This window comes from Nycticebus coucang, chromosome 11 (genome assembly GCF_027406575.1).
Source record: "Nycticebus coucang isolate mNycCou1 chromosome 11, mNycCou1.pri, whole genome shotgun sequence".
Lineage (NCBI taxonomy): Eukaryota > Metazoa > Chordata > Mammalia > Primates > Lorisidae > Nycticebus > Nycticebus coucang.
Window position 1 is genome coordinate 44,483,672 of NC_069790.1, and position 24,593 is coordinate 44,508,264.

The window sequence follows — 24,593 nt, forward strand, 5'->3', positions numbered from 1 at the left end:
GTGTGACCATACCTTAGTTCCGCTAGCGTAGTTCCCTCAGCTAAAAGGAAAATAAAAACCCCAAGAGGTCATTTTGAGATTCAAAGGAGCAATAAAAAAATATATTCCTTAGAGCCTAGAATAGTATCTGACATGTGAGTAGTGGGTCTCTTTAAGAATAATTATATCTACTCTCTTAGAGTATACGCACATATATACAAAGACATACAAATTTCAATAGTATTTTGAAAACTAGGACTTTAAAAAGTGAAAATATAAATCTGAGAATACATGTACATCTGCTTATCAGTGTCAAATAATGCAGGCTGATTACAGAAGAACAGGTGTTGGGCTTTAAATTTAGAGCGCAGAAAAATTATGAAATCTGACTATAGTTTTTAGTTCAGGTTATAAAAATGAAAGCGTTCCACTTCTCAACAGTAAACCAACTTATATCGGCTGAAGATGTGAACAAGAAATGTATAGAATTTGAACTGGTAGAGAGGACGTTGGAGATCACGTTACAGAAGAGAAGAATACAGCGAGAAGTTTAGAGCAGGATTCACCCCAGACTGTTTAAGTAGTGAGATAAACCTAGTAACAACCAGCAAAGTGTGGTCCTAACACTAGATAAATAAATGTCCGGATAAGCTAAACCAGCTTGCTTAACGCTTTCAATAGCAAGCAGAAGAGTTTGCAAAGCCCTGTCCTAGTGGAATTTAGATTTTAATTACTATATTACTTTTTAATTGCTGAGTAAGAAATTACTACAATTCTAGGAGCTTAACACACATTTATTGTCTTGCAGTTTCTGTGGGTAGAAGGCGAGGCACAGTTTAGCTCCATACTCTGCTCATGGTCTTAAAAGGGTGCATTTAAGGATTGGCCAGATTGTGTGCTCATTTGGAGGCTCAAATCAGGAAAAATTCACTCCTGTGATCATTCAGTTTGCTGACAGAGTTCATTTCCTTGCAGCTGTCTGACTTAGACCCCCGGCTTCTTGGTGGCTTTTGACCGAAGGCTGCCCTTAGGTCCCAGAGGGTGCCTGCAGCTCCTGGCCACATGGGTGTTCTCAACAGGGATGGTTACTTTACCCAGCCAGCAAGGAGAGACTCTGGCATCAGGGAGGGCTCAGTTCTTCTTCCAGGGGCTTTCATCGGACTAAGTCAGGCTCATCCAAGATAATCTTCAGTTTTATTAAATCAAAACAGACTCATTTATTTCCTTAATTATGTCTGCAAAATCCCTTCACCTTTGCAATATTCTATTGGCTAGTAGAAAGCCAAGGGTCCCATCCACACTCAAGGGGAGGAGATTATACAGGGAGAGAGACAGAAACAGCAGGGGTGAGATGTGGAGGCTACTTGTTTCTGTCTGCCTTAATTGGGAAAGGTGTAGGTACTGACTCACGTGTGTGTGTGTGTGTGTGTGTGTGTGTGCGCGCGCGCGCGGAATACGTACATATGGTTTGTTAGTATAGACACACATAATGGTAAGTACTACAGAGAATAATAAATTAGGGATATAAGGAGGCAAAATTAGAAAACTCAATGAAACCAAAATGGTACCAGGAAAGGCTGGGATCATTTCGGTATGGACCTGATGTGAAGCAAAAATCTATGTCAATTCTGGGGAAAGAGCAGGCAGAGGGAACATTCAGGGCAAACATACCAAGGCAGGATGTACCTGACATACTCCAAGAACAGTGCTCAGGGCTGACTGGAGTAAGCAAGAGGGAAATTGATAAACAGTATGACTAGAGAAGTAACAGGGCTCAGATCACATGAAACCTTTTTGTTTTTGGAATTACCCACCTTTTTGTGAAATGAAAAACTCTGGAAGAATCTGAACCTAGGAAGTGTGTGAACTGGCACAGTTTGAGCTCATTTTGACTGCTGAATTAAAGACGGGAGAAAGGGGGTTGACAAGGGAGAAAGCAAAGACATCAATAAGAAGCCTATCGTAATCGTGCAGGTGAGAGAGGTTGGTGTCCTGGGATGAGCTCCAGAGACCGCCAAAAGTGGTCAGATTCAGGCGCGATTTAAAGCAGAAGAGGAGACAAGTTCTACTGACAGGTCAGATGAGTGAGAGGGAAAGAGGAGTCAAGAATGAGTTGGGGAGTTACCCAGGAGTAGCTCTTGGAAGTTACCCAGGAGTAACTCTTGGAAGTTACCATGGAATGACTCATGAACTCCAAGAAAGAGTGGAGTTACCAGGAACTGAGAGAGGAAGATTCCAGGAGGATTAGCTGGGAGTGGAGGTGTGTCTCAAAGCTCAATTTTACTTGGGCAAGTTATATCTGTTAGTTTTATAGTTATCCTCTTACTGAAGCATTATTAATATATATTAATATATTCTGCAGAAACAAATGCAGAAAAAGTAGATAGTAAGATGATATAACCACATATTTTTTGGAATTTTTTTTATTAAATCATAAATACATAGATCATATATACATTAATGCATAATGCATATATAAATTAATGCATTTAATCAGCATTAATGTGTTGATTTCATATAGAATTAGGAACGCTTACATCACACTGGGATATAATCACTTATTAGTGGTTATATTTATGTGTCTGTGCTTACATGTTTTTTTTTCTCATTATGATGAAAGTGTTCTTTAATAAACACATATAACCTGTAATATATATCTTGACGTCTTTTTTTTTCAGCTAAATTCATGTGTTCAGAGTTTTGTGATAGGTTCTGAGAAGAAATATGTAAAAGATATGGCTTGGATGATGGAAGAGTTGTCCCAGATTTTGTCAAAGACACCAGCATGCTGTTGACAACACCAGGGAGCTGTGGAGGGAAGCTGCGTCTAGCAGCTGTGCTCGCAGTGTCCTGGGGCCCATATTTATATAAGGTGTCACTTAGTAACTGGAATGATTTCAAGAAGCCATCATTTTTTTTATAAACACCAATATTCTAGCTGTATTCCACCAGGATCACCAAAGTGATTACCTCTGGCTGCTCACCTCAGCTTTAACTTTAATCATTTCTTTTAAAATTTTCATGGTTATAACCATCTGATTTTGTCAGATATGGGCAAGGGGGCATGCATACGCTCTTTACTAATCTGGAAACTTCCTGCCTTCAAAAATGACTGTATCATTGGCGGCGCCCGTAGCTCGGTTGGCAGGTTGGCAGGTTACCAGCCACATACACCTAGGGTGTGGGTTCAAATCTGACCTGGGCCTGCTAAGCAACAATGACAACTGCAACCAAAAAAAAAAGTATTTGGGAAGCTGAGGCAAGAGAATCGCTTAAGCCCAAAAGTTTGAGGTTGCTGTGAGCTATGATGGCACAGTGCTCTACTCAGGGCAGCAGCTTGACACTCTGTCTCAAAATAAAATAAAATAAAATAAAAAAAGACCATATCACATCAGTTACTGTATCTTCTGTATACTTATTTCTGTAACGTAACTCTATAACATTCCTTATGCAGTTTATAATTATTTTGATTTTGTTGTCAGTTATTTCTACCATCCTTTTAAGTACCTCTGTCTGCTTTCATTTTCTCTTCTACAAAATGGGGAAAATTATTCACCTACCTCCGAGAGTGGGTATATGCAGTAACTGAAATTATATGTGAAAAAATACTTCTCATACTATCTGTAAATATGAAATGTCTTATATTTCACCCAAATCTCCAGTATAATTATCATCATACTTACAAACCTCTTGAAAAAACTACACTTCTGCAAAGCAGAAAAATGACATATCTTCAGGCACTTTGAGTCTTCTCAATATTTTTCTTGAAAGTATCTCATCTTTTGAAATATAAATATATTTGCTTTAATTAAAGATTTCACTATGGTATTAGAAAATCATACATTAGAAATATTTAAGGCATAAATTTGAAATGTCATTAAATTTTGAAATAAAAAATAAAAAAGAGCACAAATAAATCTGATTAATTCACTAAACATCATATCTGAAAAAAAATTCTCAAAAAATGGTATTGGATATGATAATTCAATAATGTAGAGATATTTTGCTTAATGCTATCATTAAAATCACTTGTAGTATTTACATTTGCGTTCCAATCTTTGTTTTATTTTTAAAATCTCCTAGGTTAGTGACCATCTCCAAAACTTCATTGAATAATGGCAAAACAAACTAGCAAAATTAAGATAAACAGAAAAGTTCTAAAATTCTGAAAGGTGTTTACTGGCACACACCCCCCTTTGCTCGTGGTGGGTGCCAGAGATCTCCCATAGGACCTGTTCTGTGCTTTTCTTACAATGTCAGAGGATGCGTGGATTAGGATGCCTGCTTCTTGGGGGTTCAGAAATCCCTGTGAAGGGAGGGAGAGTGGAGGCTTCACATCTCAAGAACCTTGGGAAGTAGCTCAGTCTGGAGTGCAGAAAATCCCACCTACATCCAAGGAGGGAATCCTTGAAGGATTCCTTAGGACCCTAGTCCACTAGAAGCACGTGGAATATGGCCACTGGTGTCATCTCGTCTATTAGGAAACTTCCTGGTCGTTCGCAACTCTAAAATCTAATTATTATGTCTTCTTATTTGTTGCCCTTTCCACACTATTATCTTGACTGAGGAGCTATATTGAAAAAAGTGTGAACTCAGGTTAAAAATTTGCCATCTCAGTCATTTTATATGCAGTAGACACCAGCACTCACAGCAGCAATAGTAAGACTCTTTCACACTGATTTATTTAATCAGTAAACATTAAATGTCGCTGGCAAGACCTTCTATGTAGCTGTTACTCACCAAACTTGAGGTCAACATTTTGCTGTAATTTTAAGCCAAATAGAATGTTGAAGTCAGTAATTATTGACTTCAACTTGCAATGAATGCTTATTCAGATGTCCCTGATAACCTAAATCTAAATATCTGGTCAACGTACATGTATCAGAAATTGAAGAGAAGCTCATAGGTTTTTAGCAGGCTTCATATTTTCATGGATTCTTCTTTCTTCCTTCCTTTTTTTCTCTTTATTTCTTTTCCTTGGTATGTGTACACACACACACACACACACACACACGAGGTATTACAATTAAGTTTGTGAACTCATCACAGAAAAAATTCTACATATCTCCTTGTTGAATATCTCTATAGTCACCTTTGAAGTCCTCCCTCGGCCATCTGGTGACTGTAGTGATATTCAGCAATCGGATATGCAGCACTTTTTCTAGGATGAGTTCACATACTTAATTGTTACACCTTGTATGTAATTTGTAAAATTCAGCCTTTGGTGTCAAAATAACCCAAAACTTAATGGCTTAAGACCCTGAAAATTTATTATTTCTTATAAGGCAGTGAAAGAAAGCAGCTTTTCTGCTGCTGTCATCCAGCCTCACTTATTGGGCTGCATTCAGGGTAAAGGATCAGTTGAGCTGAAAGTTCATAGGAGAAGCACTTGTTTCTTTTTTGGCTGCCATACAGGACACGTTATGTCCCCACCTCATGGTCTCTCAGTACCTAGCGAGCCAGGCTGGATCCTTTACATGGCAGTTGCGGGATCATGAATGTTGAATCTGCAAGACCTTCCTGAGACTGAGGTGTTAGAATTCATATTTCTGCCACAGTCCATTGGGAAAGCCAACATTTAGAGGGTGTAGGAACAGACTCTATCTCTTTATTAGAACAGTGAAATCAACCGCAAAAGGTCATGCATGAATTTATGATGGGGGGGTTATATTACTCAGATTTGTTTCACAATGATGCTGAGTATATTTTTATCATCACAGAATGCTCGTCTGCAGCCATCTTAGATGAGTCATTTCAACAGCATAGCTAGCCACATTATGAGTGTACAGAGAAGATTGTACCCAGCTTTTTTTTTTTTATGATACATATGCTGATCTGCCAGGATATAATTTTGGATTTGAGGTGAAACTAACACACACACTAACCTAGGAATACTCATAGCACATAGCACATAGCACAGTTTTGACGGATTTCTTTCAATATTATCCAAACTTTTATAAATTTCACAAAGTTTGTGTTTACAAATAGTGGCCATATTAGTTTTGGGTTTTTGTTTGTTTGTTTGTTTTTGTTTTTGTTTTTGTTTTTGAGACATACTCAGAGTGCTTTGGCCATGTCATAGCTCACAGCAACCTCAAACTCTTGGGCTCAAGCAATCCTCTTGCCTCAGCCTCCTCAGCTTTCTGAGTAGCTGGGACCAAAGGAACCCACCACAGTGCCTGCTAGTTTCTCTATTTTTTTCTTAGTAGAGATGGCCAGAGTCTCACTCTTGCTCCAGATGGTCTCAAATTCCTGAGCTCAGTCAATCCACCCATCTTGGCCTCCCAGAGAGGATTAAACCACCATACCCAGCCTATACAGTAGTTTTATTTAATATTTTTCTTAACATCAGTTCATACATATTTTCCTTGTATTAATAGCATTTGATAAATATTCATTCAGATAAAATATTTTATAAAATGAGTATTATCCTAAATGAAATTATAAAATTATGATACCAGTAAGTATTGGTAACACTGTGTGACTTGCTTCTTGTTAATTCCTCTCTTTTCATATTTCCACAGATACAACAATCATATGGCACTTTGTTCTCACTATATTCATATTTTTGCAGTTATTATTAAAGTTATCACTAGGCAAAACATGATATTTTTTAAATTTCTGAGTACAGTAAAATATTATCATACTATGTATAATTTTCTTTCTTTGCTTTATAAATAAAAGCAAAAAAATTTTTGTTTTATTTTTAAAGTTTATCCTCTTTGTTGCATGTATTTGTATTCATTTTTATTGTTATAAAATATTTCATTGTGACTATATCAAAATTTATCTACTATCTAGTGTTTGTTTCTGGATTCTTCAGTTGCAAGAAAAATTCATGCACATTTCTTATAGTGCACATTGCATATAAATAGAGTTTCTTTAATTTATACAGCTAGGTGTGGTACTACTGGATCATAGGAAGTATGTTTATTTAAATTCTTAATATAATGCCAAATTGTTTTCCCAACTGGTTGCAAAATTCACCACTAGGAGAGTATAAATTTCCTTGCCAAAGTTGAAATTGTTAGATTTCTTATCTGTTGTCCATCAGGAAAATTAAATAGGATCCCACTGTATTCTTTTTTTTTTTTTTTTTTGGTAGAGACAGAGTCTCACTTTATGGCCCTCGGTAGAGTGCTGTGGCCTCACACGGCTCACAGCAACCTCCAACTCCTGGGCTTAAGCGAGTCTCTTGCCTCAGCCTCCTGAGTAGCTGGGACTACAGGCGCCCGCCACAACGCCCGGCTATTTTTTGGTTGCAGTTTGGCGGGGGCCGGGTTTGAACCCGCCACCCTCGGTATATGGGGCCCGTGCCTTACCGACTGAGCCACAGGCGCCGCTCATGGATCCCATTGTATTCTTAATTACCATTTTGTATTCTTAATTACCATTTTCTGTTTACTATTGAAGTTGATCATTATTTTATGTTTCATGGTCATTTATGTTTACCTCTCCTGTGTTTTCATCTTTTACTAATTGTTTTATTCAATTGTCTTCTTGATTTTTAGAAATTCTATGTGATGGTAATATGAATACACTGTCATTTATGTTTATCGAAAGTATCTTCTCCCAGTCGTAGTTTGTCTAATTGCCCCGGGATTGAACTCTAATGAATTTTATTTCCGTAGAATAATGCCCTGCACAAATGAAGACGGTAGGACAGTAGTGCTGTCCATTCTTATTCAGCTAAACATAAACTTGTGCTGTGTAGTACTACATATATCCAGCTACAATTCCTCCTTTGTTACTCCCGGGCAGGGTTATGAATCCAACTTATAACAAATCAAAAATGTAAAGGTGATATATAATTTGAGGATTCATTCGTGATCTTCATCTCTTTACCAAGATTCACTATTTGAGTTTTAAGTACATACTTGGTGATATCCCCTATTCTTGCATAGAGGAAGGTACTCCTACATTATATAAAAATTTCTGAAACATTGATAATGTCCTATATTCATGGTTTATATTACCAAAGACATGAATCTTTTCTGAAATAGGCCAAATATTTATCATTTTTACCTGTTCTTTAGCCATTTATAGGCCAATATAATCCACTTCAATCTACGTCATATTCCCAGATTTTATCCCTTTCATATTCTATAAATTAACAAATTTGAAAATTACCTTCAAGTAACATATGAGGGAACGTATTTTATAGGACACAATATATTTTTATTATTTGAAAAAATATAATATTCAGGGACTAGAATAAAATGCACAAACACTGGGGCTTTTAGCAAATCTTCTTTCAGCTTTTTTTGTATGTTAATAAAACTGTCACTTTTCTTCCTCCTTCACCTCTAACTCAACTTAAGTATCCTACAGCTTTAAAAAATCTTATATTCTTTCACTCTCCATTGTTGTTCTTGTAAATACTTTTGGACGCTAAGGACAGAATCTTTTTCTAGACTTATCACATACAATTAACAAATGCTTCAGTTCCAGGTTCTATGAGAACAGTATTATATGTGTAATTTCCTTGACAAGGCACACCTATATCTCATTTACATGTTGTTTACTATTCTATAAGGGTGGATAAAAATAACTGATTGACTGGGTCGTGGCAAGATGAATAGGAGGTAGCACTTTGAAGTGATTTATACGTGGTCTTCCTTTTAAAAAGTAGAGTTCACTCCTGTGTTCCTTCTAAAAATCATTTTTTCTTTCCATGAACAGCAAAATACTTGGTAAGCAAAACAAAGCAATATTTGAATATACTATTGCATTACTGCTTTAGGAGAAGAGAAAGAGACTAGTTTTCACACAGTAAATTGCAAATTATCACATGAAATTTCTTTACATTTTTGGCCTTTGTATGGGATTTTAAAATATCAAAGCCACATTTAAGACAATGTTAAAACACGATAGTTTTCTATATATCTTCTTTATTGACTGTTAAAAAATAAAATAGCTTGTATCTTGCCCTCCAATCTTCTCCCTAAGGCTCCATTCCTTTTTTTTTTTTTTTTTTTAAGGCAAGAGTCTCACTATGTTGCCCACCGGTGGAGTAGAGAGCTGTGGCATCACAGCTCACAGAAACCTCAAACTCTTGGGCTTAGCAATTCTCTTGCCTCAGCTTCCCAAGTAGCTGGGACTACAGGTGCGCACTAAATGCCAAGACTCTATTCTTAAAGTCCTAGCACAGGCAGTCACTAAATGCAATTGCTTGTGAAAATAGTTTATGGTCAGTAGATATTCACTATCATTTTTTTCTCCATTTTAATATTATTGTATATTTTGAGCAACACAAATTCTATATATTTTTGGTTAATGTGTACTACAATTATCAGAACCTAAGTGTTTAAAGAAAAATTTCACAATCAAAATATATTGTTTTATAACAAGTATTTTTTTAATTTATTTTTTATTTCAGAGTATTACAGGGGTACACATATTTGGGTTACATAATTTGCATTTGTGCATTTTTAATCGATGTTTAAGTGTGCCATTCCCAGAATATGTGCATTGCTCCTGTTAAGTGTTAGTTTATCCTACTCCTCCCCTACCCGATTTCCAATGCGTTTTCCCTCAATATGTGTGCCCAAAATCAACTAGTTTCAGTTTAGTATCGAGTATAAGTGGTGTTTGTTTTCCTTCTTGCTATACTTCACTTAGAAGAAGGGTCGCCAGTTCCATCCAGGTTGTTATAAAAGATACCAGTTTGACTTTTTTTTAATGACTGAGTAGTACTCCATAGTATACAAATAACACATTTTATTAAGCTACTCATGTACTGATATGCATCTGGGCTGTTTTCACATATTTGAATCTGTGAATTGTGCTTTTTGATAAAATGCCCTTTTTTTTAAATTTTAGGTTAATGTGAGGGTAAAAATGATTAGGTTACATTGTTTGCACCGTTGTTTTTTTTTTTGCAGTTTTGGCCGAGGCGGGCTTGAACCCGCCACCCTAGGTATGTGGGGCCGGGGCCCTACTCCTTGACCCACAAGCGCCACCCTTGTTTGCACTTTTCAGTTAAAATTCAAGCAGTGATTGAGGGGGTGTGCTGTATACCCTTACATAGTGCACATTAGGTTAAAGTTTACCAATCTTCCTCCCTCTTCCCCTTTCCATTTTCCCTCCCTTCGCCCCCCCCCCCCCACTTAATTACGTAAGGTCTTTTTTCCCTTTTCCTAGCAGTGGCATTGCGGGAGTGGATGTGGAGAGAGAGAAACATTCACTGTTGGTGGGACTGCAAACTAGGACAACCTACGAAGAGTAATGGGGAGGTATCGGAAAGAATTACAAGTAGGACTGCCTTTTAAAGAAGTATTTTAAATGCATTTATTTTTCTAAATTTAGCTTTTGTTTGTTTCCTCTTGTCTTGCTTTTCTGCTTGTTTCAATTTTGTTTGAAAGCAGGAAGTGATTCCCTGACATGGGTAGACCAACTGCCAGAGCGCTCTGGTGGATTTCAATTTAACGTCACAAACCTCAGGATTTTGAATAAGTTCTAAAAGGGATATACTCCCTATTACCTGTATCATTTGGATAAAAATAGAAATTTGGGATTGTCAGCCATCTAGCTCTGAGCAGGGCTCCTTCTTTACCCCAGAACCAGTTTACATCTTGTTAACTCACATTTCTTTACATTTTTTCATGGCTGCCCTGGTCCCCGACTTACTTGTGGGTGTAATCTACCAGAGTCAGCACTATGAATTACGAGCAGAAGCTTAAAGTAAACATCATTTATTCCTAATATTTCCATATCACCGTTGGTTTTCCGCTTGGCATTTTAAAAAGAAACTCTGCCCCCCTTTTCCCTGCCCCCCAGAACACACACACACCCCATTTTGAAAACGTTGACCTGTCCTGCATTTGAAGCAACCCGGAGCCTGGCGCGGTGCCGCCTCTGCACCGAGGGTGCTGCGCGCTGTGCTGGGATTTGCGCCTGGAGCAGCCCGGGCCCCCGCGCGCTGACACGGCCCGCTGAGTCTGAAATACATCCACATATCCCCCAAAGGAAAGGAAACACAGCCTCGCGATATAAAGCTTTGTCAGCACACGGGGAACTAAACACATTCACATTCTAACATTTAGTGATTCTTTTGCGTTGTCTTTAACGTTGGCTAAAATAGATGAGGATCCACAGGTGAACAGGTCCATACACCAGACAAGATCTCGACAGGAAATCCTGTCGCTGAGAAAAAGGCGCAGGGATATTTGGCAGACGGTCAACATGGTTTCCACTTGTACATGACAGGGACTCATTACCGGCCTGCTGTTGCCTGTAAGCTGGTTTCACTGCCATCAGCTGAGAGGCCCGAATGCCTGGTTCCAGATGCTCTCACCAATTGACCGTAAAATTGCCAGGCGTATCTGGCCGAGCCTGAGATTTTTAAAGTGCCTCTCCCCCACCCCTCAACACCCTAACCCCCAATTCCCTCTGAAAAGCTGCTCATTATTCTTCTCAGCCCCCTGATCGAAGCAAAAGAAGTACTTCTGGAATCAATTAGAAATGTCTGCCTTTGATGAGGTTTGCACGTGAGTTTGGAGCTGCAAGACTGTGACAGTGGCAGCCAACAGCTGCAGTTTCAGGTGGTAAAATCTGAAAAGGAATTTTCCAGAGTTTATTTACCATCATAAAAAATTTTTTTAAATAGGCAAGACGTATCATGATTCCATCTTACATGCCTTTGAAAATGAGGTTAAATGTGAATTATGTATTTATTATATCCATAATGCGAAAACTGGAGATTTTTGATAAGAAGATCTTTGAATTGCTTTATAGTTTGTGTCGAATGATTATAAATACTGAAATTGGGGGTCTCTTTGCTGTAGGTTAATGGTAGAAGAGTATTTGTTATTTCTTCTGTCTCAACAATTTTTGACAAGTAAAGATAGTCAAGTTAATAGAAAAGAGAACCCAACTTCTGAAAATAATGTGAATTAACAAAACACCTTACTTACTTGCAGATGTTAATTTAACCGTTATTTAGACTTTGTCATACCAATATTACCCAAATCAAATGCCCCTGTATGATAATAAATATTTCCTATAATTCATAACACATGGTACTATTCACCTTGGTATTTTAACACTTTATCACGATTCATTTAAACATACCATCTTAAAATAAAAAACTTGCTGTATGATATGTTTGCTTACTTTCTTTCTAGCTACATATGTATATAACATAATGAATTTAAAAAAATTTAAATGCACTGTCCATTATTATCTGAAATGACAATTTTTCTAAAGCAAATTTGAAACGCATAGTAACAATACAGTTATCTGAATTTTCACAGTGCACTTCCGAGCATGTGGCTGATTCTTTCAAGACATGATGTATGTGACATATACCTGATGCCCTTCCTGAAAGTCCGTTTGTCTTTCTCCTAATGGCTAAAAGCAGAGGCAATTTCAAGTGTTCATTTTTGTCACTAATCATTTATATCTTTAAGAAATGCTATCTAATCTTCCTTCCTCACCAAGAATCAGAATTACCATTACAAACAATGTTTTAGTGCCCAGAGTTACTTCTTATGTCTGTAATCAAACTGGAATATTAAACGTCTGCTATTTCCTCTTAAACTCTTGCAATTTCTGCTTACATAATGGGAGAGAGGTAAGGAGGGGAAAATTTTTGTGTTTGTTCCTCTGGTATTATCTACGTATTTAAAGACAACAAGTAAGTTTAAATTTGCATTTTTATGAGGCTCCCTTTCCTTGTGTACACCTTTACCCACGATGGATGGATGTGGTTTCTAGATTGAACATTATTAGGTAACACATAACAAATGAGTGAATTCAACTGTATTATCAACTCTATCTAAACTGTAGTCCACTGTTATTATAGGCATCAAATAAGTTTATGTAGGCTGAAAAATTTAGTTATTTAGAATACTTAATATCTTGTGCATGCCACAATAAAAAAAAAGTTGGTTAAAAGGTATATTTTGCCTAATAATTTCTTAGGTAAAATAACACATACTAACAACAAGAACCAAAAGAAACAAGGCTGAACAACTTATAATTGTCATCTCTCAAAAAAGTATGCCTCATTTATCCTTCTCAATGAACTCCATATGCTCAGTACATTATCCGTGAGCCAAATTTCCCTTTAGTTAAAAAATAATGATAAAGCTGTACACAACCTTCAACAACATTCTGGAATTTCATTCTGAGATGAAACATCTGCTGTGCCAGCTTTTCCTAAATAGGTTCAGAGCTCAGAGCAAAATTCAGCTGTTTTGTAGTCAACTCATTGGCAGTTAAAATGTTCTCTCCTGAGAGAAAATAGAAATCATTTTCTGATTCTCAAATATGAGGCTTCTTCCTAGGAATCAGGTGTGGTGGCAACTTTTCTAATGATCAATTGGATATGCAGTCTCGGAGGAGAGCAGCTGTCTGGTAGGTAATGGCTGCTTGAAACCCTCACCTGCAACCCGTAACTATGCTGTTTAAGTAGCATCATTCTCTCTAGGTGCTTCCATTATCCAAGGGAATTGACAGATAGATTGTAAAAGCCAATATGGATTTTTGCACACAATTTATGCTATCTTTTATATTGACTGAATTTTATATACGCTGATTTTTTTTAATAAAATTCAACACCAATAAATAACCTCAGTGGGATCTAGGAATAGCAGAAAGTGTGCAAAAAAGTAGTGTCTGTCCTAATGTGTGTTTGTCTATAACAGTATTTGACACTGCTTGGAGTAACCTTAAATACAAGTATTTAAATTACTGTAATGAGATGGAGAAAAAAACTTGACTCAGATTACAGACATATAGTTGTTATAAATTAACATCATGAGGAAAGTCACTTAGTTCTGAATTTCACCATTTTTGAAGTCAAAGAAATTAGGTTTTAAAGTTACTACATTATTTAAGATTTCATACTGGATGCATGATTTGTAAAAAGATTAAATAGTTCCTATTGGTTCACATTCTCATAATTAGTCCACTGAAAAGACTGCAGTGTCCAGGAATCTGTGAGAAATGGGGGTAGGGGTTGAGTCTAGATTTTTCAGATTATGGTAGATGAGAACACAAAAGAACTGGCGTGACAGTGATTCTAACTGTGCCTTGCAAGAATCTACCTGAAACTCATGGAATCACCGTGTCATTTTCAACCTGAAAAGTCAATCCAAATGAATGAAAAATCAAAGTAAATAAAAAAGCAGAAAAACAAACAAACAACAACAACAAAAAATAAATAAATAAATAACCAGTTGACTTGCTATAAATCCATCTCCAGACAAGCTTCCTCTCTGGCAAGGATGTAGCTTACCATGGCTCCAGGTCAGTGGAAATGGAATCAGGTTATTGATTTGTTCTAGGGAGCCTGGAACAAATCCATGATTGGAATAATATTGGGTATTGAAACCAGTATTTTTAATGTAAATGACAACATGTCTTTAAGAAGGTTCCCTGAGAATCTGTGCTTAAAACTGATGATAGGTCTATCTACATAGAGAACATTCAGCAAGATTAAGTTTTCATCCATGTGCCTACAGTAAAGGCTGCCAGAGGCATGTAGTGCTTCCACTTTGTTCTAATAAAAAGTTACTTACAATCATTAAGGTGTCAGAAGCCCCAATATTAGACACATTAGTGGTTTATAATAAGCATGTGGAAGTGTTTAATCAAAATGCATTAGGCAGCTAATTTAGGAAAACTTTGGGGTTCACTTTCCCACTTTTTTATTAGTGATACTATGTATAAATCACGGTGCTAAAATGATTTTTTCCAGTTTTCTAAATACTCTTCGGATGATTGCTGAAGGCTATGGATAATTTTGGGTGTGATTTTCCATTTACTGTTAACCCAACCAAAACAATAGACTTATTTTAACCTGCAGTGAAGCTTTTAGTTCTGGCTTATTCTGTTCTTCCATATGAAAATCTACCAGAGAAAAGCAGAGCCATGCTCTTCTCAGATTTAACTCCAATGAAAATGAGTAGATTCTCTGACTGTCCCAGGTGTTACAGAGCAGCAAAGGGAAAGGAATTCAACTAAAGCTACAACACAGCAATATAAATCTGAGGACTCTTCCCAAATAACCATTGAATGTGCTCGATAGCATTGAAGTCCACTTAAAACATTCCGATTCTCTACTCGGGAGGCTGAGGCAAGAGAATCGCTAAGCCCAGGAGTTGGAGGTTGCTGTGCGCTGTGTGACGCCAGGGCACTCTACCGAGGGTGACAAAGTGAGACTCTGTCTCAAAAAAAAAAAAAAAAAAAAAATTCAGATTCTTGTTACTCCCTTCATACAGCCTTCCTTCATTTGATCCTCAAATCTTTTTTTTTTTTTTTCTGGCAATGGTAGTTTTCTTAGTTCTTTTTATCTCTTGATACCAAAACAATTTCATCGATCACATGGGGCAATTTTGCTTTATTATCTCCAGCTACGATCATTCTGAGTAGCATGTATTTGACCTTTGTACTAAAGGGTGTCCCAAATGTTACCTCTAAAGTCACCATGCACAGGGAAAATGGGAAAGTGAAGCTAAATGTACCTTTCTTTCCAAAATATTCATTATGAAATTTTAAAGAGGTGCAACCTGAAAAGAATATTTTGTAAAAGTTGAGTAGAATTTTGTAATGAATATTTTGTAAAGAAAGGCACAGTTAGTTCTAATTTCCTGTTTTCCCTATGTATGGCAACTTTGGGGGCAATCTTTGGGATATCCTGTACGTATGTATATAAAGTTGGATGCACATAAAATTTGTCAGGAAGTACACATGTACACACCAAATATACAGTAACATTGCAATGCTCTAGGGAGAATAATTCCTCGGCAGGGAACCAGATGTAGAAGGAAACTTTCCACAGCATTTTTCAAAGTCTGATTTGCTTGAATGTACTCCCTACTTAAAAATATATATGGATATTTAAATTCTAAGGCATCATCTCTCCCTAAATACGTAAAAATAAATATAATACATAAAATATAAATTTTAGATATATAAAATGATTACTTGAAAACACTCTTTTAATGCAACCAAGTGGACCTAATTTAAAAAATACCAGTAAGGTAGAGTTGAATTCAGATAACTCAGGCTTTTGCTTATAGTCAACACTAAAATAAATGTTTCTATGCCCAGATGGAGCCTGTGGCCAACTCAATTATTAGCATCTTAGCTAAAAGCAAATCGTTGAATATTTCTGAGAATAAGTTTTGTGTAATGTTTTACTTTTGTTAGGTATGTGATACAAAAAAATGAGGTGGCTTGAAGTATAAAGCAGGGTGGCAATACAATATCCCTCTTATCATTTAGATGTTTAAGAAAGAGAAGTTAAAATAAATTTATCCTATACTCTCTATAAAAAATGTCCTGGTGAAGAAAGATTAACAAATGGCCTCTTTTACAATTGGATTCTAAGCACAAAATACTTGAAACACTGTAATGTTTAAACGTTGGAAGTAGGTGTTATGAAGAAATGAGTATACAAAGGCCAAGTTATTTACTAAATAAAGTACTTGGGACCTAGACCATTATTAGGCTATTACCTCTTAACCAATGGAATGTGAGTGATTACATCTGTCTTGGCAAAAAAGGTTTGGTTTATCTTAATGTAGAGTCCATGTAATGCTTGTATTACATTGTTTACATTGCTGATTGAAAGCTAATACACTGTCTTTGCTGTTTGAGATGCCTGTTTCCAGTTTGAAAAGCATGGCTTTTGTATGTCAAAGAATACTATCATTTGCCTTCAAAGCTTACCTGAATTTAATGCATTTTTGGCTATGCCTACCAAGAATCAGTATTTTCTTTATATTAACAATAAAATATACTTAAATTACCATCTCTTTGCTTTAAAGGGAAAATATTTAGCTATATTGAGCAATAAGTGCATTAGTGCCTTAATAAGAATTAACATCCTATTATTAAAACATTGATATTTGATATACCTACTTGGATTGGATAGATCCAGCATCACTCAAATATTCAAAAAACATGTATTTTGTGAGGAGTTATTATCATAGTAGTTAGGGAAAAAGGGTCAGGACTCATCTGAATTTTATTTAGGTCCTGGGTTTGATATTTAAGTGAATAGAGCTGAGTTCTTATGTTTTCAGGGAGTGATAATATTGATCTCTTAGGATTCTTTGCAAGAATTACACATAAGGCTGTGTGTAAAATGCTTAGGGTACATGACAAATACTTTAAAATTGCTAAACGCTATATAGTAATGATGCACAGTAAACGTTAGTGGTAACAGTTTAACAATTGCTAGCTATTACCGTTTGTGATGATTGGAGCATCAATACCAAGTACTAAGACAGATACTGGGGGTGAACAGCAAAGTAGACATTATCCCTGTCTTTCATAATCTGGAGGAGAAAGTAAACTTGTAACTACAGTAGATTTGGTAGGTACCATGTTAAAGTCATGCACAGCAAGTTCTGAGAGAACACAGAAGGGAAACATGAATAATCCAGCTCTGGTGTGCGATAAGATTCACGAGGTGGGGGTGATTCATACATGGAGCATGAGTTCACTGAGCTCCGCTCACAACTGCAGGGTGTGAGGAAGGGCATTCAGACCAAAGAGCTTGGGCGAAGGCCAGGAGGTGAGAAAATGCTCACTGGGCTCACATTGGGGAATGGAAAATAGTTTCTTATGGCTGGAGTATTCAGTAAGAGGGGAGAATGGCAAAGGATAAGACTGGAAAAGAGTAACATTAGAAATAGATGTGCATGCAGTATTATGTAAGGACGGGGATTTGGTCCTCAGGGCAACCTGCCAATGCCACTGAAGAGTTTCAATCCCAGAAGCCGTTTGATTAGACTTGTACTTTAGTATAATGTCTGAACTAGTTCTGCAAAGGAAGATTTGGTGGGGAACCATATTAGGAATATGTTGCCGTCATCCTGATAAAATGTGCCAGTGGCTTGAACTGCAATAGCCACTCTGATGATAGTGACATAGAATCAGAAAACTCTGACAAACTTAGGATGATTTACCTTATTCCTCACATCTCAAGAAAACAACAATCTCTCTAGGGAGATAAAATATTAATAAATATTTTAAAATTAATGTAACTTATTCAGATAAAATGTTGACAGAAGCTGTATTTAAATTTAGGGATATATTCAGCTACAAAAAAAATCATCATGTTCAGATGTCCTATCATGTTTCTAACGCGAATCTTCTCTTAAAAGCAAACAAAATCTGTATCCTAATGTTTCTAATTTCAAATTATAAGGTATTTTTTACTAAGAAGAGTAAAGCTAGATATGCAAACTTTAGTCCTGTTATAAAATTAACTATTTTGGCAACTCAGTAAATGTTGAGTAAAGCTAGCTATGCCAACTTTAGTCCTGTTATAAAGTTTAACTATTTTGGCAACTCAGTAAATGTTGCTTAGCTTTGTGGAGAAAAGCCTGAACTCTTAAAAATGTAGTGCATAATGATATAAATTTATGCAATTTATTCATCCAATGAATATTATCAATTACCATACACTGGTATATGGTGCTTTGGCTATATCAGTAACCAAAAGCATGTGTAGTCTACTTTCTAAACGGGTAATCAAAGTGTTCTTGATTTACTCTCAAGCTTGATATTATATCATTTTAATTTTTATCAAATGTCATGACTGCTAAGTTTGTGGTTTTAAATTCAAGATAATAGTGTTTTCCAGTGAAAATTATAGTTAATAAAAAATAGTATTTTCTAAATTTCATTTTCCTTGTATACATGAGCGACTACAACTTTTAACCTTTAAGCTGTATTTATTTAAGACATACTATGAGAAAGGCAACTTTCTTTTTTTTCTTTTTTTAATTAATTTTAAATCATAGCTGTTTACATTAATGGAATCATGGGGCACCATACATTGGTTTTATAAACACTTTGACACATTTTCATCACACTGGTTAATATAGCCTTCCTGGCATTTTCTTAAGTTATTGTGTTAAGACAGTTATATTCTAAATTTACTAAGTTTCACATGTACCCTTGTAAGATGCACCGCAGGTGTAATCCCACCTATCACCCTCCCTCCGCCCATCCTTCACCCCCCCATTCCCCAAATTCTTAAGTACTTTTCATCCATTATTACAATGGTAGGTACTAAATGGCTCACTCTCCTCTCCTTTCCACGATTTAGATTCATTTACAAAAGGCAAATACATTTTTTGCAGAGGTTTTGTGGTTAACGTTATGGTAAAACGTAAGCTGAAACCATGAAGCTCATGTCATTTTCAACTATATAAAGATAAAAATAAAACAGCAGTGAGATGAAGCAAGAAGATTGGTAGCAAGCTCCGTATGTGACTCAGAATTTTTTTTGATACTTTTATTACATGATCGTTTGAATGATATTTCTTTACTTGGTGGTAGTAAGTCCTGAAAGACAAAGACATCACAAATGGCAAAAAGTAAACCCGTACCTACTAAAGATTCTTTTAACTCTTTCTCCTGCCCCTTTCATTCTAAAATCTCTTAATCTCAAGATTTAGGGCTGTCTGCCTTACATTTTGGTTCACTTAGAGGTGCGCTAAGTTAGGATAGGATATTTTACTGAGTAAAATATTTGACATATATAGATTATAATTATTACAACGTGATATTGAAAGCTTACTTTAAAATAAAGATGAAATAAAAAGTAAGCTATTATTGACAGAAAATAGTTTTCTGTTAAAGGTATTAAGAGACAAAGGTATCAATATATTTGTTATTAAAGGTATATAGTTATTAACGAATAGAATTGGTAATTTTGCTGTGGAGAATGGTGAGGTATAGTATCACACTAATATATGATTGTACACCATGTCCTCAGATCTAACTGAATATCATATAAATTTAGGTTTCAATTGTTGCTGGGGGAGAATATTAAAATATAAAATCTTTTAAAGTTTTCCCTTTGTATAAGTATAATGCAAGGTCCCAAGTCAGAAAGCCACACATTCATAAAAGGGAAAGACATTAGGATTTATCAAGTCCTACTCCATTCTAAGTATTCATGTCCATTTCCTAGTCATTGAGCCCTTTGATACTTACCATTAACTACACTTTTCAAATGAGGAAATTGAAGCCCAGAGAATTCTCCAATATCATACAACCGTATGTTATAAGGACAGAATTCGGACCTAATTCTTTCTGTATTTTTGCAATATTCTACCTATACTCTTACATAAAGAATAAAAACCTTGACTATATTGATCAGAATATTTGGACAGATGACAATTCCTTTTCTACATACATGTATTAAAATAAACTATTTTTTAAGAAGTCAGATCAGGACAAAAATTCCAAATCTCTGGATCACAAGATATTTCTGTTCTCAGAATTTTTTTTTTTTAATTATCCTCATCAAAACCTTAGAGAAAATAATACGATGAGGTTGAACAAAATGGCTTACTGCGTATTCTACAAATCTAGTTCTGAGGGATGGCAGAGTAATCGGGATAGTCAGAAGGGATGGGAGTTCATCAGTGAAGTCATTGGCCCTGGGTGTTAAGAATGAACACGCTTTCCTTAGGTGGAGAAAGATTTGGAAGACATTTGTGAATTCGCTACAATTTAATTTAGGAATGACTTGACTTTCCTCTTCCGCCGCTTTCCTTCTGTCTCCACAGAAATGCACTCTTGCAGATTTTATTCCCACCTCATTGGCCATTTCTTCTCAGCTGCTAGAGACTCCTTTTCTTCCCAGCCTCTAACTCTCACAGTGCTTCTGGGCTTAGTCTTCTTGCTTTCACTCTGTGGTATCCACTCTCGACTTACTGGAGCAGTCCACCCCATCCTACAGGTTTAAAGGCCTTCTAAATGCTGCTGACGCTCTGGTTTCTCCACTGAAATTCAGACTTGCATGTTTATACCTAATGGCCTACTCCATATCTTTGTGTGGATATGCAGGCATGGAAATGCATATTTGGAATATAAATCTAGAAATATGAATTTGGGAAACATTGATTTAAAGATCCATGGAAATGATATGTTAGGATGAGATAAATTTCTTTGCTTGTCCTAACAGCAAAATAAATATGGACATATAAAACAATTTTAGCACTAACTCATATTACTTTATTTAAATTAATTTATTTAAACCTAATTGAGCTATTTAATAATTATTTATAAGTTAAAGAGTTTTGACAAGTAGTCATTAGTACTCACTTTTTGAAAACTACACTTTAACCCATTTATATGTAAGAGAAGAGTTTGTTATCATTACCAGTTCTTCAATTCCTTATCAAGCATCTGGGATTCTATTTCCTGAACCAAACTCTAAACAGTATTAAAGTAGACATCTGACAGATATAAACACTTAATGGCAGCATGATTAGGTAAAGATGATTTATTCTGTGCTCTACATTTTTAATGAAGAATTCAGCATCAATGTTAATGAGAACTACTCTTTTTTGAAACAAACTTTCATAAATTCCTTCCTTCACTCATTCAATTACAGCTCAATGAGTAATTACTTGAACGCCTACTGAATGCTAGGCACTATTCCATGTACCCTAAAATTTTAGAAGGTAGTTTAAGCACTGAATGTGCCTATAAGGCAATAACCGTCTAGTAGAAGAGATAAAATAGGCCTTCAACTTTAATAGAAATTTATAAATATAATAAGATGAATGCAGCAGTTATAGTTAAAGGAGAGATTAATTTTAGCTGTTTCTCTGCTGCGACAGATTTATAGTCAACAAAGCATTTAGAACTGTTTGAAATGCACCCCTCAGACTCAACCTATTACCGGCCTATGTGACAGCAAACATCTCAGATTAGCTTGTGCTTGTCTGAGGTCAGGTCTCTTCCTTTTTTGTATTTTGAAACTATAAAAGCTAGAAAGTGAAAATGTATGTTTCCCAGGAATCCTCATGTTTAATATATGGCCTGTAACCTGTGCAGAAGGTTTGAAGACACAAGTGAGCCTTCATGGGGGGATCATATGTTGGGAGATGGAAACTTATTGCAAGTATGAGAATGAAGGTACTTGGTTTTTCTACAAAGCTAGGTGAAAGATGTAGCATTTAGTCCTAGTGCAATATAGGTGCTGAACAGCTGGAGCAGAGGTGATTTACATAGACTATTCCTGAGAAGTAATATCTTATGGTATATAGTATAAAGAAGTGTTCCTATCAAGGGCACATGTTTTCAATAGGTGAATCAAGCTGTGAATGAAATACACTTTGTAAGTGTATGAGAGAGATCATGGCTGCTGCGAATTTAATTGGAAAAGAAGCAAAACAAGAGAACCAAAGTTTTACATTGTAGGTCCAAGCATGATCATACTAAAAAAAAGGAAAAAAAAAAAAAAAAACTAAGCAAATAAATAGTGTATAAAGTTTATATATAAATAATATGATAAATATCATTAACAAGTGATAAATGTACTATATAATTAATAGCATACATTTATTATAAAATAAATATAAATGCTATTTATAAATAATAGCTTTAAAATAAATAGTTTGTGAATAGTTTATCTACGTAGTTGGTTGTTTGTAACTGCCCTTGTCTCTTATCTCCTAATTTGCAAAGTTAAACGTAGCTAAAAATTTGGATACATAGAAAGATGTCTCCAGCACCCCTAAAGAGATGATCCAAAGTCTTAGCAAATATCATACATGTTGAACATCCACCTTTCAAAAATTAAAAATCTGACATACTCTAAAATCCAAATTTTTTTGAGTGTGGACATGATGTTGCAAGTGGAAAATTCCACCCCTGACCTCACAGGACAGGTTGCAGTCAAATACAGGAGCACAACACACCGTTTATTCACTCTCCCCAAGGAAAAAATAAAATTACCTTCAGTTTATGTGTACAGTTGTACGTGAAACATAAATTTCATGGATAATCCTGGGTCCCCAAGATATCTATTCTGTATATCCAAATATTCTAAAGGTTGAAAAAATCCCAGATCCAAAACAATTCTGGTCTTCAGCATTTTGGAGAAGGGATATGCAAACTGTATGTATATCTGGGTTGTGTTCATTTCATCTACCTCTCAGTCACAATTTCTTATTGATATCCTATAATTTATGTGCTAAATCATAAAATGAGCAGAATATTGCCCTTATCTAAATATCAATAATGAACGTAATAATTGCTAGAATATCAGGATAACAAATTATAATTGATTCTTGCTTTAAAAATATGGCTTTAAAAAATTTCATGCTCTCATTAAATCAGCTTGGTTGGATTCATGTAGTTGAACACAGAGACCGTTAGAGTGATTTATTTTCTATAAGGATAAAGGGCTCTAGGCATCACTACATTTTTTTAAATCTTTCTCTTTTTTTATTAAATCATAGCTGTTTTATATACCATTTGAAATACTTTCATAAAACTGATTAACATAGCCTTCACCTCATTTTCTTAGTTATTGTGTTAAGACATGTATATTCTACACTTAGTAGATTTAACACGTACCCTTGTAAAATGCACCATAGGTGTGGTCCCACCAAGTACCCTCACTCCACCCATCCTCTGCCCTCTCCTCCGCTCCCCTCCCCCTCCTCTTTACCCTTCATCTTGGGCTAGTGGGGTTATAGCTTTCCTATGGAAGGGTGGGTGTTTATAAATTGGTTTTGTATTAAGGCTGAGTACTTTTTCTTCCATTCTTGAGATACTTTGCTAAGAAGAATATGTTCCAGCTCCATCCATGTAAACATAAAAGAGGTAAAGTCTCCATCTTTTTTTTTTAAAGCTGCATAATATTCCATGGTGTACATATACCACAATTTATCCATCCATTCGTGGGTCAGTGGGCACTGGGCTTCTTCCATGACTTAGCAAATATGCATCGGGCTGTGATAAACATTCTGGTGTAAATATCTTTGTTATAAAGTGATTTTTGGTCTTCTGGATATATACCTAGAAGAGAAATTGCAGGATCGAATGGCAGGTTTATTTTTAGATCCCTAAGCGATCTCCAAACTTCTTTCCAAAAGGAAAGTATTAGTTTGCATTCCCACCAGCAGTGCAGAAGTGTTCCCTTTACTCCACATTCACACCAACATCTCTGGTTTTGAGATTTTGTGATGTGGGCTAATCTTACTGGAGTTAGATGATATCTCAAAGTGGTTTTGATTTGCATTTCTCTGATGATTAAGGATGATGAGCATTTTTTCATATGTCTGTAGGCTGTGCACCTGTCTTCTTCAGAGAAGTTTCTATTCAAGTCCCTTGCCCAGCCTGCGATGGGATCACTTGTTTTTTTCTTGCTTATATGTTTGAGTTCTCTGTGGATTCTGGTTTGTCGGAGACATAACCTGCGAGTATCTTCTCCCATTCTGAGGGCTGTCTGCTTGCTTTACTTACTGTGTTCTTGGCTGTGCAGAGATTTTTAGTTTGATCAGATCCCAGTAGTGTATTTTTGGTGTTGCTTCAATTGCCTGGACAGTCCTCCTCATAAAATATTCACCCAGGCCGATTTCTTCAAGTGTTTTCCCTGCACTTTCTTCTAGTGTTTTTGTAGTTTCATGTCTTAAGTTTAAATCTTTTATCCAGTGAAAGTCTATCTTTGTTAATGGTGAAAGGTGTGGGTCCAGTTTCAGTCCTCTACAGGTTGCCAGCCAGTTCACCTAGCACCATTTGTTAAATAGAGTCTTTTCAGATTTTTATATCGTTTTATATAAGAATGGGAAAATAAGATGTTTTCACTAGACTTAATATCCATTGTATTTTTAATTTCTTCA

The 24,593-nt window shown here is 35.9% G+C and overlaps 1 protein-coding gene across 4 annotated transcripts in view; it reads left to right on the forward strand.

Annotated features, from left to right (window-relative positions):
* The window catches only part of AGMO (alkylglycerol monooxygenase), a 345,189-nt gene that overhangs the window by 191,341 nt on the left and 129,255 nt on the right, over positions 1 to 24,593 (forward strand). Inside the window, exon 13 of one of the 4 annotated variants that reach the window (XM_053553825.1) lies at positions 12,234 to 15,249. The exons of the other annotated variants lie outside the window; for them this stretch is intronic. Within the exon in view, the coding sequence (XP_053409800.1) occupies positions 12,234 to 12,272 (39 nt within the window). The 3' untranslated portion in view covers positions 12,273 to 15,249. Of the gene's footprint in view, positions 1 to 12,233; positions 15,250 to 24,593 lie in introns of those variants that run through there. 4 annotated transcript variants of the gene reach the window in all.